Source organism: Oncorhynchus gorbuscha, linkage group LG17 (assembly GCF_021184085.1).
Source record: "Oncorhynchus gorbuscha isolate QuinsamMale2020 ecotype Even-year linkage group LG17, OgorEven_v1.0, whole genome shotgun sequence".
In the NCBI taxonomy this organism is placed as follows: Eukaryota; Metazoa; Chordata; class Actinopteri; order Salmoniformes; family Salmonidae; genus Oncorhynchus; species Oncorhynchus gorbuscha.
Window position 1 is genome coordinate 54,939,474 of NC_060189.1, and position 14,341 is coordinate 54,953,814.

At 44.0% G+C, this 14,341-nt stretch overlaps 2 protein-coding genes across 3 annotated transcripts in view; one reads left to right on the forward strand and one right to left on the reverse strand.

Annotated features, from left to right (window-relative positions):
- Positions 1–4: 4 nt before the first annotated feature.
- On the forward strand, positions 5–2,297 carry LOC124001340 (high mobility group protein B2-like). Its single transcript, XM_046308058.1, has 5 exons — positions 5–159; positions 942–1,103; positions 1,287–1,438; positions 1,530–1,704; positions 1,784–2,297. Exons 2-5 carry the CDS (start codon positions 954–956, stop codon positions 1,949–1,951), a joined length of 645 nt encoding a protein of 214 aa, XP_046164014.1. The 5' UTR covers positions 5–159; positions 942–953; the 3' UTR covers positions 1,952–2,297.
- A 1,311-nt stretch (positions 2,298–3,608) lies between these two features.
- Positions 3,609–14,341, reverse strand: part of LOC124001725 (N-acetylgalactosaminyltransferase 7-like) — a 34,333-nt gene continuing 23,600 nt past the window's right edge. The window contains exons 4-12 of one of the 2 annotated variants that reach the window (XM_046308740.1): positions 10,915–11,045; positions 10,642–10,721; positions 10,100–10,282; positions 8,745–8,862; positions 8,383–8,505; positions 7,647–7,865; positions 5,738–5,836; positions 5,522–5,650; positions 3,609–5,255 (exon numbers count right to left, since the gene is read on the reverse strand). In XM_046308740.1, the coding sequence (XP_046164696.1) occupies positions 5,118–5,255; positions 5,522–5,650; positions 5,738–5,836; positions 7,647–7,865; positions 8,383–8,505; positions 8,745–8,862; positions 10,100–10,282; positions 10,642–10,721; positions 10,915–11,045 (1,220 nt within the window). In that variant the 3' untranslated portion in view covers positions 3,609–5,117. Of the gene's footprint in view, positions 5,256–5,521; positions 5,651–5,737; positions 5,837–7,646; positions 7,866–8,382; positions 8,506–8,744; positions 8,863–9,705; positions 9,889–10,099; positions 10,283–10,641; positions 10,722–10,914; positions 11,046–14,341 lie in introns of both variants that reach the window. The other variant, XM_046308739.1, reaches the window with a different exon arrangement.

Genomic DNA, 14,341 nt, shown 5'->3' on the forward strand with positions numbered 1-14,341 from the left:
GATTCAAATTGAAATGTGTAATTTCAGCCAATCGTATATGACAAGCGGGAGGAGCTCTAAAAACATTTAATCAAGTTTGTGCGAACTGTCTCCCACTCACAAAACAGTGCGAAGGACTTTACATTGGCACTCATTGTATTTGTGTGGCTGGATTAATAGGTGAGTAAGAGAACTCTACGCCTATCAAATCTTTCGTGATGTTCTACATGTTACGTTTGTTTTTAGAATGCTTTTAAACTTAAGGCAAAACCTCTCAAATGCTTACTGAAGAATATATGTGGTTAACTATTTTACTCAACTCAGCCAGCGAAGTTGGGAATGGCGCGCTGTGATGCAGTTGCTATTTAGCTAGCTAACTTGATGCCCTAACACATTTTTAAATAATGTATTGCTCTGGTCGTAGCCAAGAATGTTCAGTATGATGAGGAACATTTTGAAAATGTTTTCCGCCCAGAAAATACTTTTTGGGTACTTCTTTCAGACATAACATGCTAACGTCGTGCTAGGTCGTTGGCGATGTTGCACGATGCATTCCATACTTGCTGCCATTGAGCTAGCCTAGCTAGCGTCGTTACTAGACTAACTTTGATCAGCCTTGCAGAAATGGTTTAGGTAGCCTTTCGGTCTTTATTTCTGACTAACAGGTATCATTCTGACGACTCAATTTATTAATGTTTAAATGTTTTGATCCTACTTATTACAATTGTTGGGAGACTTTGTTTAGGCGGGAAACAAAATGGAGGGACGCTTATTGTCCTAGCCGTATAGCCACAATGAAGCAGGAACTCAATCGGATTAACGCGGTTTCGCGTCCTTGGGCTGTCCGTGGAGTGGTCTGTGGCTCGTTTACTCGGTGGTACCATCCGAAAAAATAAATTTAAACGTTATTTATATAATGAGACTAATCAATTTTTGCTTTATATTTTTTCTCCCCTTTTCAGAATATAGCAGCCATGCCGGGTAAAGATCCTAATAAGCCGAAGGGAAAGACTTCTTCCTATGCGTTCTTTGTTGCGACATGCCGGGAAGAACACAAGAAAAAACACCCAGGAACTTCAGTTAACTTTTCCGAGTTCTCAAAGAAATGCTCAGAGAGGTGGAGGGTAAGTTCTGACTAAGCGGCCGCCATGTAAAAGTTGTTTTTTTTCCCCCCGGGGGGAGGCAGGGGGCGGGGCAAAGCGTGCCCACGAAACAGTTAGCAAATCAATGTATCAAATGGTGGGGATTTAGCGCAACATGGATGCTGCAATGAGTGGTGTGACTAATGCAGTTTTTCTCTTTTCCAGACAATGTCTGCAAAAGAGAAGGTGAAGTTTGAGGACATGGCCAAGGGTGACAAAGTCCGTTATGACAAGGACATGAAGGGTTATGTGCCCCCTAAGGGATCTAAGGCAGCAGGAAAGAGAAAGAAGGACCCAAATGCCCCCAAAAGGCCACCGTAAGTACTCCACCTATACAACTATTGATATCTGTAGCGTTCTGTTCAGATTTTGGAACTAAACGTGTTCTCAACATTCTATCCCCAATAGTTCTGCATTTTTTGTGTTCTGTGCTGAACACCGTGGAAGAATCAAGGCTGATAACCCAGGCATGGGCATTGGTGATATCGCCAAGCAGCTGGGTCTGCTGTGGGGCAAGCAGACTCCCAAAGACAAGCAGCCACATGAAGCAAAGGCCGCCAAGCTGAAGGAAAAGTATGAGAAGGTAAGGTCCACTTCAACTATCATGACTGACTAGAACCGTTGTAGGAGACTCATGAAAACCAAGTCCATTTTTGTTGTAGGATGTTGCTGCCTACAAGGCTAAGGGAGGCGCAGGTGCAACTGCTAAGAGTGGCCCTGGCAGGCCAGCTGTTGGCAAGAAGGCAGCGCCCATGGATGATGACGATGATGATGATGATGAAGAGGAGGAGGATGATGAGGAAGAGGAGGATGATGAGGATGACGACTAAACTGCCTGAACTTGAGCTGGAGTATTTGCAAAACAATGTGAACCTTATAATGTAACATTTATAGCATTTTGGATTTTTCAGAAATGTACAGTGATGTGCAATGGCTGCAATAATGCATACAGGGGTCATATTGTGCTGTCTTGTAAATGAACAGCTCTTATTCTCAAAGCACTGCTTGTTTTGTCTTTGGATGGTGGCATGTTCTTTTCCGCCCTATATTGATATTGTTTCCACTGCCGTTTTTAAGAAATACAAGAAAATGTGTAGATGTTTGCGACCCATTTTTAACGTGGAGTTTCAGTGTAGAATGATTTCTTTTTATAATAAAATTTTGTTTTGTATATTATGATTAACTTCCTTGCCTTGTTGATGACAAGTTAGATTAGGGATGTGATTAGACAACTAGTCCAATTCAGATTTTTTTTTTTACACCACTAACGGGTCTTTCAGAGCTGATCATTTAAAAGCCCGCTTGGCAGAAATATCTGAATTGGCTGTGTAAAAGCCAAATGTACTCCATGTTGGTTAGCTAATAGTTAAGGTAGTGACCTATTAAATTGCACTAAAACTTCAATGATATAGCTTAATACTCAGGCAAGTCATGAAGTATACTGAACAAAATAAATGCAACATGTTGGGTTTCATGAGCTGAAATAAAAGCTCATTTTCTGTGTATTTCTATTTACCCATTTAGGGAGCATATTAAACAATACATTAAAGGCCGGTCAAATGTGCAGTTTGTCAACAATGCCACATCTCAAGTTAGCAGGAATGCCCAACTGCACTCTTGTCAGTCTAGCAACCTCAATGTTGCTCAACCACGTAGGATAAAGGGGTTTGCTGGTATGGGCAACGAAATGCAGTGTTTACATTTACATTTAAGAGAAAGGCCATGTTTCTACATGATGCACGGCCCCATGTAACAAAGATCTGTACACTGCCAGTAAACTGAAAATGTCCTGCATACTCGCCAACATTCTGATCATCTGCAATGGAGATGTCACACCAGATACTGACTGGTTTTCTGATCAACCGGTGCATGTCAGGCCCTTCTATGGATTACACAATGCATTTCAATTGACTGATCTTATGAACTGAGAGCTTAATTGATGCATTAAAACAAAGGTTATACATTCAGTATAAACTCAACTAGGCAGGTCAGTTAAGATTATTTTCAATAACAGCCTGTTCTGCCTTGTTCAGGGGCAGAACGACAGATTGTTTACCATATTCGCTCTTGCAACCTTTCGGTTACAAGGCCAACGCTCTTAACTAGGTTACCTGCCGCCCGATCAGACTAGCTCGCTGTAAGGTTCACTTTCACCTTTGGTGGTAGACCTTGTGGTTAGCAGCTAACAAGTCAATAGGGCAAAGATGGTCTGAGTGAAATGCATGTCAAATCCACTGCAGTTGGAGTGGTTGACATATGGCCAGACAGGGTTGAGGCATTTTCTTTTGGATAGATAACATACAAATGAGACCATATTTATCTGGGGGAGGGGTGAGGACCCCAAAATCTGGGGTATTTAGTGTAATCAGACCTGAACAAGGTTGAAGGTTCAAAAGATGCATGAATACAATAGGCCTATTGCAACAGCTGCAGTTGAACATAAAAGACCCTTAAACCCCTAAAAATAATTTCATGGGGAAAAAGTAATTGGTAAAAAGGTTAAATTTATTGCCATGAGTACAGTTAGAGCCAATGTTTTTATAAGTTAGATATGTACACCTTCATCCAAGGCTCACTGCATAGCTCTTTTAGAAACAAACCTATTTACATTATAAAAAATGCATACATATCACATACCCCAAAGAAAACACAATTTCTTAATTTTGCTTTGAACAAATTGGTGTCTGATTCTGGTTGATTTGTAGTCATCATTCAACACCACATTTACATACCAAGCTGGAAATATATAAAAACAATAAAAACACAGACCCTTTCTTTATATAGCCATTTGAAATTCACCAGTTAGAGCCAACATGTTAAATTCAAGCTTTTGGAATTTCACTGTGCCTAAGACCAACATCATTGAAGTAGTAAGTCCTTTCAAAACATCCAGTGTTCATTCTTGACCATGACTCATGAGTGGACTTATCAATCTAGCCTGGTCCCAGATCTGTTTGTGCTTTCTTGCCAATTAAACACCTATGGGTCATTGTACAAACAGATCTGAGACCAGGTTATAATCCATTGCAGTTTTCAAAAACATAGTATTCTTAAAATCCTAGCTAGTGGGCAGTTTATTACACGACTACTAGAAGTGGTTTCGAATTGTTGAATGTTCAATTCTGCACATTGATTAATGAATCCTCCACCAATGTTTTTTTAAAGTTAGAAAAATTCTCAGACCCCTGAGTAATAGCCCAAAGACCCCAATAAGATGTAAAGATCGAGAGAAGAGAGCAATAATGTGTAAACAACTACAACTGAAAAAAGGTCCATTATCCAAGTGTGTGTACGGACGAGTACCTTCCTTGGGACATGGTTGAGAGAGCACAGTATCCCCTATATAGTGCATTGCTTTTGACCAAGGCCCTTATTGGTGTCATTTCAGCTAAACCTACACAATTTCAACTCTAAAAAGCTATTTGGAGACAGCGAAAACAAACAAAATTGACTCCAGCCATTATCACCTTAACCTTAGTTGTAGCTTCATTCCCCAGTCAATAAGGAACTTCACTTTCTACAAACATGTCATACAGCAATTAGCTGCTAAGCACTAGCTCAGCACCGAGATTAAAAACGAGTTAAGTTCCATGTAAAGTCAAAAGTGCAGTGTCATAGCCATCTACAGCAATCTTCTACCTCCGCACTGTTTTAAGACAAAAGCTGCCTCAGATCAATGTGCTCTAGCCAGACAGTCTTTCCCACCCGCTCGGAGGCCTGCCAGCTATTGCCGCTTAAACTGCATTTGCCATTTAATGGGGATTGGAATGACTGTAGTAGCCGATTTTAAAATGGTTGGTGTATGTTGACTGCCATACACAATTGACACCCCTGCCCATAGGGCTCTGGAAGTAGTGCACTATATAGGGAAATAGTGTGCCATTTTGGACGTACACAACCTCTCAATGCAGCAGACAGTTTAAGTGCAGTGTTCGATGCCCTATCCTGTCGAGTGAGTTCCAGTAGGAGTAATGTACCCTCTGTGGGGCCGTAGCTTTAAACCGCTACAATATTGTTCATCTCCCACTTTTGTGTGCTTTTGCTGGTGTCACAGTCTGCGATGAAGACCTTGTGGAGGATGTCCGACCGGTCCAGGCACCTCCCCGTGGGGACGTGGGTGAACCTGTGGAGGTCCTGAGAGGGAAACGAAACAGTGAGTTCACTTACACGACATATACCCTCACACATACATGCTAATACGCCATGTTCAGCAGTACCATCAAGCTGTAGCGCGATAGGAAAAACTCATAATACTGTATTGGTAACAAGGATGGATTCTCTTTCCAACGGTTTACCACATCTTATGAAGCAATCATATATTGAAACAATTGCACCAATCTAATGAGGTTCTTATCTGAGGATTACACACTTTGTATATGAAGTTAGATGCAGCTGCATACCTTGAAGTATCTCCACTCTGTGTTCTCGTTCATGTTACAGTGTGTAACGATCACCGCCGACCCGTCTGGTCCTTTTGTCAAACACTGGTCATACTGCATGAGCTGGTTGGCTTCATTTATCCTGAAAAGCTACAAGAGTGTTTTATCAGTAAATGAGGAATAATGTTTAGGAATAAATAAAGTCTCTAATCCCAAATGACAAAGGTTTTTTCGGACCTGGTTCCCACCCATTCTGTGACAGGGTCCAATCTCCACGTTGCCTCCGTTGGTGTGGCCCATACTGTCAATGCAGTAGCTGGTCTCATATCCACGGACCTGGAACAAAGCAAAAATGCTCACTATACATTCCAAATGCACATACACTACATATACACAAAAGTATGTGGACACCCCTTCAAATGAGTGGATTTGACTTTCAGCCACACCCGATGCTGACAGGTGTATAAAATCGACCACCCTGCCATGCAATCTCCATAGCCTCATATTGGCAGTAGAATGGCCTTCCTGAAGAGCTCAGTGACTTTCAACATGGCACCGTCATAGGATGCCACCTTTCCAACAAGTCAGTTAGTCAAATTTCTGCCCTGCTAGAACTTCTCCGGTCAATTGTAAGTACTTTTATTTATATTGATTTTTTGTTGTACTTTTAACCCCTTTTTCTCCCCAATTTCGTGATATCCAATTGGTAGTTTTGACCCATTGCTACAACTGCCCTACGGGCTCGGTAGAGGCGAAGGTCGAGAGCCATGCGTCCTCCGAAACAATACCCAGTCAAGCTACAATGCTTCTTGACAAACCGCTGAACCCGGAAGCCAGCCGCACCAATGTGTTGGAGGAAACACTGTCCAGCTGGCGATCGACGTCAGCTTGCAGGCACACGGCCCGCCACAAGGATTCGTTAGAGCACGATGGGACAAGGAAATCCTGCCACCCAAACCCCCCCCCCTAACCCGGACGATGCTGGGCCAATTGTGCGCTGCCTCACGGGTCTCCCGGTCACAGCCGGCTGTAACACAGCTTGGGATCGAATCCTGTAGTGACTGCAATGCAGTGCCTTAGGCCACTGCGCCACTCGGGAGGCCAACTAAGTGCTGTTATTGTGAAGTGGAAACGTCTAGGAGCAACAATGCATCAGCAGTGAAGTGGTAGGCCAAACAAGCTCACAGAACGGGACAGGCAAGTTGCAATGCTATCGAGTTCTAAACTGCCTCGAAGTAACGTCAGCACAATAACTGTTCGTCGGGAGCTTCATGAAATGGGTTTCCATGGCCGAGCAGCAACACACAAGCCTAAGATCACCATGCGCAATGCAAAGCGTCGGCTTGAGTGGTGTAAAGCTCGCCGCCATTGGACTCTGGAGCAGAGGAAACACATTTTCTGGAGCCATGAATCAGGCTTCACCATCTGGCAGTCCAACGGACAAATCAAGGTTTGGCAGAAGCCAGGAGAACACTACCTGCCTAAATGCATAGTGCCAACTGTCAAGTTTGGTGAAGGAGGTATAATGGTCTGGGACTATTTTTCATGGTTTGGGCTAGGACCCTTAGTCCCAGTAAAGGGAAATCTTAACGCTACAGCATACAACATTCTGGGTGATTCTATGCTTCCAACTTTGTGGCAACAGTTTTGGGAAGGCCCTTTCCTGTTTCAGCATGCCAATGCCCCCGTGCACAAAGCGAGGTCCATACAGACATGTTTTGTCGAGATCTATGTGGAAGAACTTCACTGGCCTGCACAGAGCCCTAACCTCAACCCCATCGAACATCTTTGGGATGAATTGGAACACCAACTGCAAGCCAGGCCTAATCACCCAACCTCACTAATGCTCGTGGCTGAATGGAAGCAAGTCCCCACAGCAACGTTCCAACATCTAGTGAAAAACCTTCCCAGAAGAGTGGAGGCTGTTGAAAGCAGGGGACAAACTCCACTAAATGGCCATGATGTTGGAATGAGATGTTCAACGAGCAGGAGTTCACATACCTTTGGTCATGTAACAGACAGTAACACACTACTCTTCAACAGATGCATATGTTGATATTTTAAGTAAGACTACAATTCAGCTTTTAGCTACTATTGTGTAGTATGAATAAACTAAAAACGAAATATGGACAATACTTTAGCCTACCTCTCCCCACTCCACGTTTTTTGGGGGCAGTGGATAGTTCATGGGGATGTCATAGGCAATTTCTTCCATGAACCACTTGAAGCTCTTGCAGCGGTGCTCCTCTCTGAACTTCTTGAGCTGGCTGATGTCCCCGTAGGCCAGGGTGAGGGTCTCCGGCCGGCTTGCGTAAAAGTAGTCCTTGTAGTCGTCCCACCAAACCTCCACCACACGCACATAGTTCTGGAGCAGGGAGGATCAGAATAAATCACCAATTATTAGTTTCCATGAAGGACAACACCTCTTGAAGGACAGTCAGTCAGTCCATATGCTACTTCTCATATGGTGTTTTTCCATAAGATTGCTGATGTTTTATGATACAATACAGATGACCGATACATATGGTGATATCTATATAATTAATCCACTACTGACCATTTGATAAGCGGCTGTAGGCCTACATGAACTGTGCTTAGCACAATATATAATTCAATCTAGTCACCCGTGTAGACATTTGAAACTGGATGAATCCCAGTAAATAAGCAGATGGTGCCAGGTCAGCTCAAAGGAGCCAAAAAAAAGCTGCCAGGGATTTGCCAGAGTGAGCTAGCCTGGTCCCAGATCTGTTTGTGTTGTCCTGCCAACTCTTACAGTCATTGTGACAATCACCATAGGAGTTGGAAAGACATTGAACGCAGATCTGGGAGCAGGCTAAGAGGGGCAGCCTGGGTGCTTAGTTTGACAGACTTGGCACACTGACCTTAAGTGTGGGCGAGGAGCCAACGTGGGCAGGGGGTGGGTTGCCCTGCCAGCCCTGTAGGCGGTAGATATGGCCCACACGGGAGCACGGCACAAAGAGCAGCTGGCCACCACACTGCCAGATCTGGGATCAGATCAGGACGACAGAACAAACATGCTGGAGTTACACAGATGGTACATAGAAAGCTGAAAATACGATAGTATACCAGTCAATAGAGAGAGAAGTTTAAATTCACAGCAAATAAATAAACAGCTACTAATCATTATGCATGTATCAATACAGGACTAAACAATAGCCCAAGTATTTTATTATGATGTGAAATATTTCGTAGATGGAGAGCTTTAAGTGATCTTAGCGTTTACCTTATAGGATATCTCAAAGTTCTCCCCTCCCCAGATCTGCAGTCCTGGGTCATAGAGGCCCAGCTCAAAGAAGAAGTCCCTCTCAATGGCAAACAGACCCCCAGCCATGGCAGGAGACCTGAGAAAGGCCCAAAACTACATTACCCACAATCCACAGGAGTCTCATCCAGAGAGAGGGACAAGAGCTAAAATGTAGTAGGGAAGAAGGTGGATACATGATGAAATAGAGAGAAACATAAGCATTATGACAAAAAGAGTGAACAAGAACATTGACCCAAAGAGTGCTCCCAAACAATCCTTACTGTCAAATGACCAAATATCATGCTAGCCATCAAAGGTGAAACATTACTGACTTATCTTCTCATACAATAGAATAACGTGGTAGGATACATGATAGGATACCGAGTTGTGGAGAAGACAGAAGAGATTATTGGTGAGGAAATCACACCAAGAAAAACTGAGAATGAGAATGCAGGACATTAGCGAGAGATTTCAAAGCGTTTAATTTCAAAAGACTTAAGCGTTGATTTCTAAAGGCACAAGCAGTGGCATCTGTCAAAATTCCTTCCAGGTATCAGAGACTGCTAGCATTCAGGGTTCAGACAAATTGATACTTTTAAATTGGTCCAGGCCATAGGCGTTTCCTCAAGAGCATGAAATTTGGCACTAGAGCAAGTTAGAGAAATGAATAAACCACATTGAGGGCTACAGTTGGTAATTCATGGGTATTACATAGCTTTCTGATTATTGTTACATCTACAGACCACTATATGAGGTAGCACTTGTGTTTCATAGTCAGCATACACTATAGAGAAGTGCCAAGCGGTAGTATGAGCAAGCCAAGGCCAAGCAAATAGTACTGTACATGCAGACAGCATATTGTATACTCTAGTGCATCATTTGTGCCTCAGTTAGGGGTTGATGTTGCAAGCAGGGTAGATTTTTAGTGCCGATAAATTACCGATAGGGCTCAGTTTTAGTTAATCTCTTCTCCTTCTCCCTGCTACTGAGGGGCACACGCTTCCAGAGCATGCTCCAGTCCCATGCTCCGCGGGCAAAGCCATCCTCGTCCCCTCCCCCTTGTGGGTCAATTCGGAATGTCTGGCCTTCTATGGAGTCTATGAGAGGGACCGTGCACACCGTTCTGGGTAGGGACCGCCGGTGGGAAGATGGAGGGTTTCATGCATCACACACACACACACACACACACACACACACACACACACACACACACACACACACACACACACACACACACACACACACACACACACACACACACACAGGGGGGAAACAAACAATATATCTGGGTTTTAGATGGGCATGCAAGGCATGGATGGTAGCAGGATGTTTACCGATAAGGCTCGGTCTTATGCTTTCGCTTAGCCTTCTCCCTGCTGGAGAGAGGCACTCTCTTCCACAGCAGGCTCCAGTCCCAGGCTCCCCGGGCCAGCCCGTCCTCATCACCACCTTGCTGGGGCTCTATGGTATAATCACTGCCGTCTATATAATCTATCAGAGGTACAGTGCATACCGTTCTGGAAACAGGCAATGAGAACACACACACAAGATGTTACAGTGGGGCAGGCCACTGCACTAAATGGATATTAATTACTGACCAATATTTAGCATAGATAAACAGTTTTGCATATTCAGCATGGATGGATACACCCATCTATACATTTTCAATACAATCATCTGCACATGAATTAGGTTGTATATAAACATCAATGTATATCACTAGTTATTCTGTGACATAATACAGAGATGTTTCTGGTGGAGAGGATTCATGACCTGCACCGTTCATCGATGGGTCAGAATATTTTTCATTATCACAGTAGAACAAGTCATATATGAAGTAGAAATATTCAAAATCACAGCCGCAGACCACTCATACCTGTCCTTGGATATGGGGGCCACCAGAGGGGCGTACCAGTTGGCAGCGACTTCACAGTGAGCGTCTAAATAGATAAGAACCTATAGACGACAGGACACACACCGTGGCCAAACACGTCAGACACCGGAGAGAACAGTTGCTTGACAGAGAAGTTGTTACCATTCCATATCTTTCCATCTATATTAGTGACTCCAGATCAATCCATTCATTCATTCCTCTTGGTCTCATCTGTCACACAGTAAGTGTAGAGGTGATGGAGTAGCTGTAACCTACCTGTCCCAAGTTGGCTACATGGGCTCCTATACTCCTAGCCTGGATGAGGCCCTCTCGCTTCTCATTGCGGTGCAGTTTGACCAGACCGTTCCACTGCTTAATGTATTCTTCTAGTCTCTCCTTCAGGTGCACTGGAGACCGACAGGGACAGTGAGATTAAACCTACTTTTATTTGTCACATACACAGTTTACCGGGAGGTACACAAGGTGCAGTGAAACACTTGTGTGCTAGGTCCCAGAACAATGCAGTACAAGACATCAATAACAAGTAATAGAAGAGGTAGCATTCCTAGTCTGATATGTACACAATAGGATATCCTACAGTGTTAGATCATCATTGTGCTATGAAAAGTATGACTGTGTTTACAAATATAAAGTGGGTAGTGTCTTGGTCGCGCAGATTATATACACTACAATCGTCACTAGAAGTTTATAGCCCAGACACACCGGTAGGATTATCAAACGGTTGCCGGCCGACAGTACTTAGCACCGCTGAACAGAGTGTCAGCCGTCAATCTCCTGTTCACACAGCAAAGACCTTGAAGTCGTCAGCCTTGTTAAAATACTCTAAACCAGAAGGTGGCAGAAGCGTTGTTTGACACTGCATGTCAGTGTGTTGCTAAGTTTATGGCCTAGATTCCAATGTTAGCTAGCTAGCTGTGCTAATGTTGCAATTTTGCAGAAAGCCCTTGTTGATACTAGCCAGAGCTAGATTACTACCTATCAAGATGACGAAGAAACAATTAAATTTATTCTCCATAATCCCATACAGCTAGCAACAGCCCAGCCCATGGCATTCCACTGGATGTCATAAGGTGAATGCACCAATTTGTAAGTCGCTCTGGATAAGAGCGTCTGCTAAATGACTTAAATGTAATGTAATGTAACTAGCTAGCTAACGTCAGCATATTTGCAAGCTAGTGCAACATACACCTGTTGCTGACAGGTGTATAACATTGACCATAAAGCCATGCAATCTCCACAGACAAAATATTGGCAGTAGAATGGCCTTACTGAAGAGCTCAGTGAATGGTCAACTGTAGGTGCTGTTATTGTGAAGTGGAGCAACAGCAGCTCAGCCGCGAATTGGTAGGCCACACAAGCTCACAGGACGGGACGGCAGAGTGCTGAAATCGAGTAAAAATGGTCGGTCTTCGGTTGCAACACTCACTACTGAGTTCCAAACAGAAATGGTTTGTCGAGATCGTGGTGAAAGAACTTGAATGGCCTGCACAGAGCCCTGACCTCAATCAACCCCATCGAACACCTTTGGGATTAATTGGAATGCCGACTGCAAGCCAGGCCTATTTACCCAACATCAGTGCCGACCGAACTAATGCTTGTGGCTGAATGGAAGCAAGTCCCCGCAGCAATGTTCCAAGTGGAAAACCTTCCCAGAAGAGTGGAGGCTGTTATAGCAACAATGTGGGGGGACAAACTCCATATTAATGCCCATGTTTTTGTAATGAGACGTTCAACGAGCAGGTGTCCATATACTTTTGGTAATTTTGTGTAGCTAGCTAAGGACACTGCAGCTAACACAGGCAGCGGTTTCATGGAAACTAATCCATTGTGATTTCCTTGTCAATATTTGCTCCAGTGGTTAGCTAGTTTGCAGGAAATCTTTAGTGTTGTGTGCATCGAGTCTGTGCACTTAGCTAGCTAACATTGCATATGAAGTGTGACTGGCGCATGACATTCAACTGTGGCTGTACGGAGAAAACGCCCTCTTCCCAGTCACTCCCGTCAGCTCTCCCACGTTGGGGTTTGTGCTCTCTGATTGGCTCAAAGTCAAGTTGTTGTCCACTGACGAGAATTGTAATTCTACAAGTAAAAACGGCAGGTTAGTCACTACCGGGTCGGCACGCAGCAGGTACCGCTTTTGTTGTAGTAAGAAAAGGCACGGCCTACCACTGTGATAAGTACCTATCAGCAGCAAGACGGTTTCATGGTTTAACTATACAGAGATATTTCTGTATCAACCCTAAAATACTATTTTATAAACCCTAACCTTGAGTTTAATTCCACATCAGAAATGCAACGACGATGAGCCTCTGGCATCGCTATATATTGCTTGCGGTCTGTGAGTCACAACCTTTATAATTACTTGTGTAATGTTTGGCTGTGGCTGCCTGCTGTAGAACAAAATGTGAAACAACTGATGTGAAACCTGAGCAATAACGTGGCATCTTTCTCCTTCAAAACCTTGTTTCCAATGGCCAGACTAACTTTACTGGCAATGAAGTGCTTGTGATAGCATGCAGATGGTTTGGAACACTAACAGGCGTTGGTAATAGCAATCCGTGGCAGGCTGCATGCTTAATGAGATGAATTATCTGAGCTCTTGATGTTCTCATGAAGTCAGTGTCCATTACCCATATTTTGGTGTTGTGGTGCCCCCACTTCAGGGGAATTACTCAGCCAGCTTTTCACAATGATGGACTAGGCTCTCACAGTTCTACATCTGAATGGTGGACTAGGCTCACACAGTTCTACATCTGAATGGTGGACTAGGCTCTCACAGTTCTACATCTGAATGGTGGACTAGGCTCTCACAGTTCTACATCTGAATGGTGGACTAGGCTCTCACAGTTCTACATCTGAATGGTGGACTAGGCTCTCACAGTTCTACATCTGAATGGTGGACTAGGCTCACACAGTTCTACATCTGAATGGTGGACTAGGCTCTCACAGTTCTACATCTGAATGGTGGACTAGGCTCTCACAGTTCTACATCTGAATGGTGGACTAGGCTCTCACAGTTCTACATCTGAATGGTGGACTAGGCTCTCACAGTTCTACATCTGAATGGTGGACTAGGCTCTCACAGTTCTACATCTGAATGGTGGACTAGGCTCTCACAGTTCTACATCTGAATGGTGGACTAGGCTCTCACAGTTCTACATCATCTGAATGGTGGACTAGGCTCTCACAGTTCTACATCTGAATGGTGGACTAGGCTCTCACAGTTCTACATCTGAATGGTGGACTAGGCTCTCACAGTTCTACATCTGAATGGTGGACTAGGCTCTCACAGTTCTACATCTGAATGGTGGACTAGGCTCTCACAGTTCTACATCTGAATGGTGGACTAGGCTCTCACAGTTCTACTGAATGGTGGACTAGGCTCTCAGTTCTACATCTGAATGGTGGACTAGGCTCTCACAGTTCTACTGAATGGTGGACTAGGCTCTCACAGTTCTACTGAATGGTGGACAAGGCTCTCACAGTACAACTGAATGGTGGACTAGGCTCTCACAGTACAACTGAATGGTGGACTAGGCTCTCACAGTACAACTGAATGGTGGTCTAGGCTCTCACAGTACTACTGAATGGTGGTCTAGGCTCTCACAGTACTACTGAATGGTGGACTAGGCTCTCACAGTTCTACTGCATGGTGTTCCATTGCTTGGGCAGGGCCTCACAA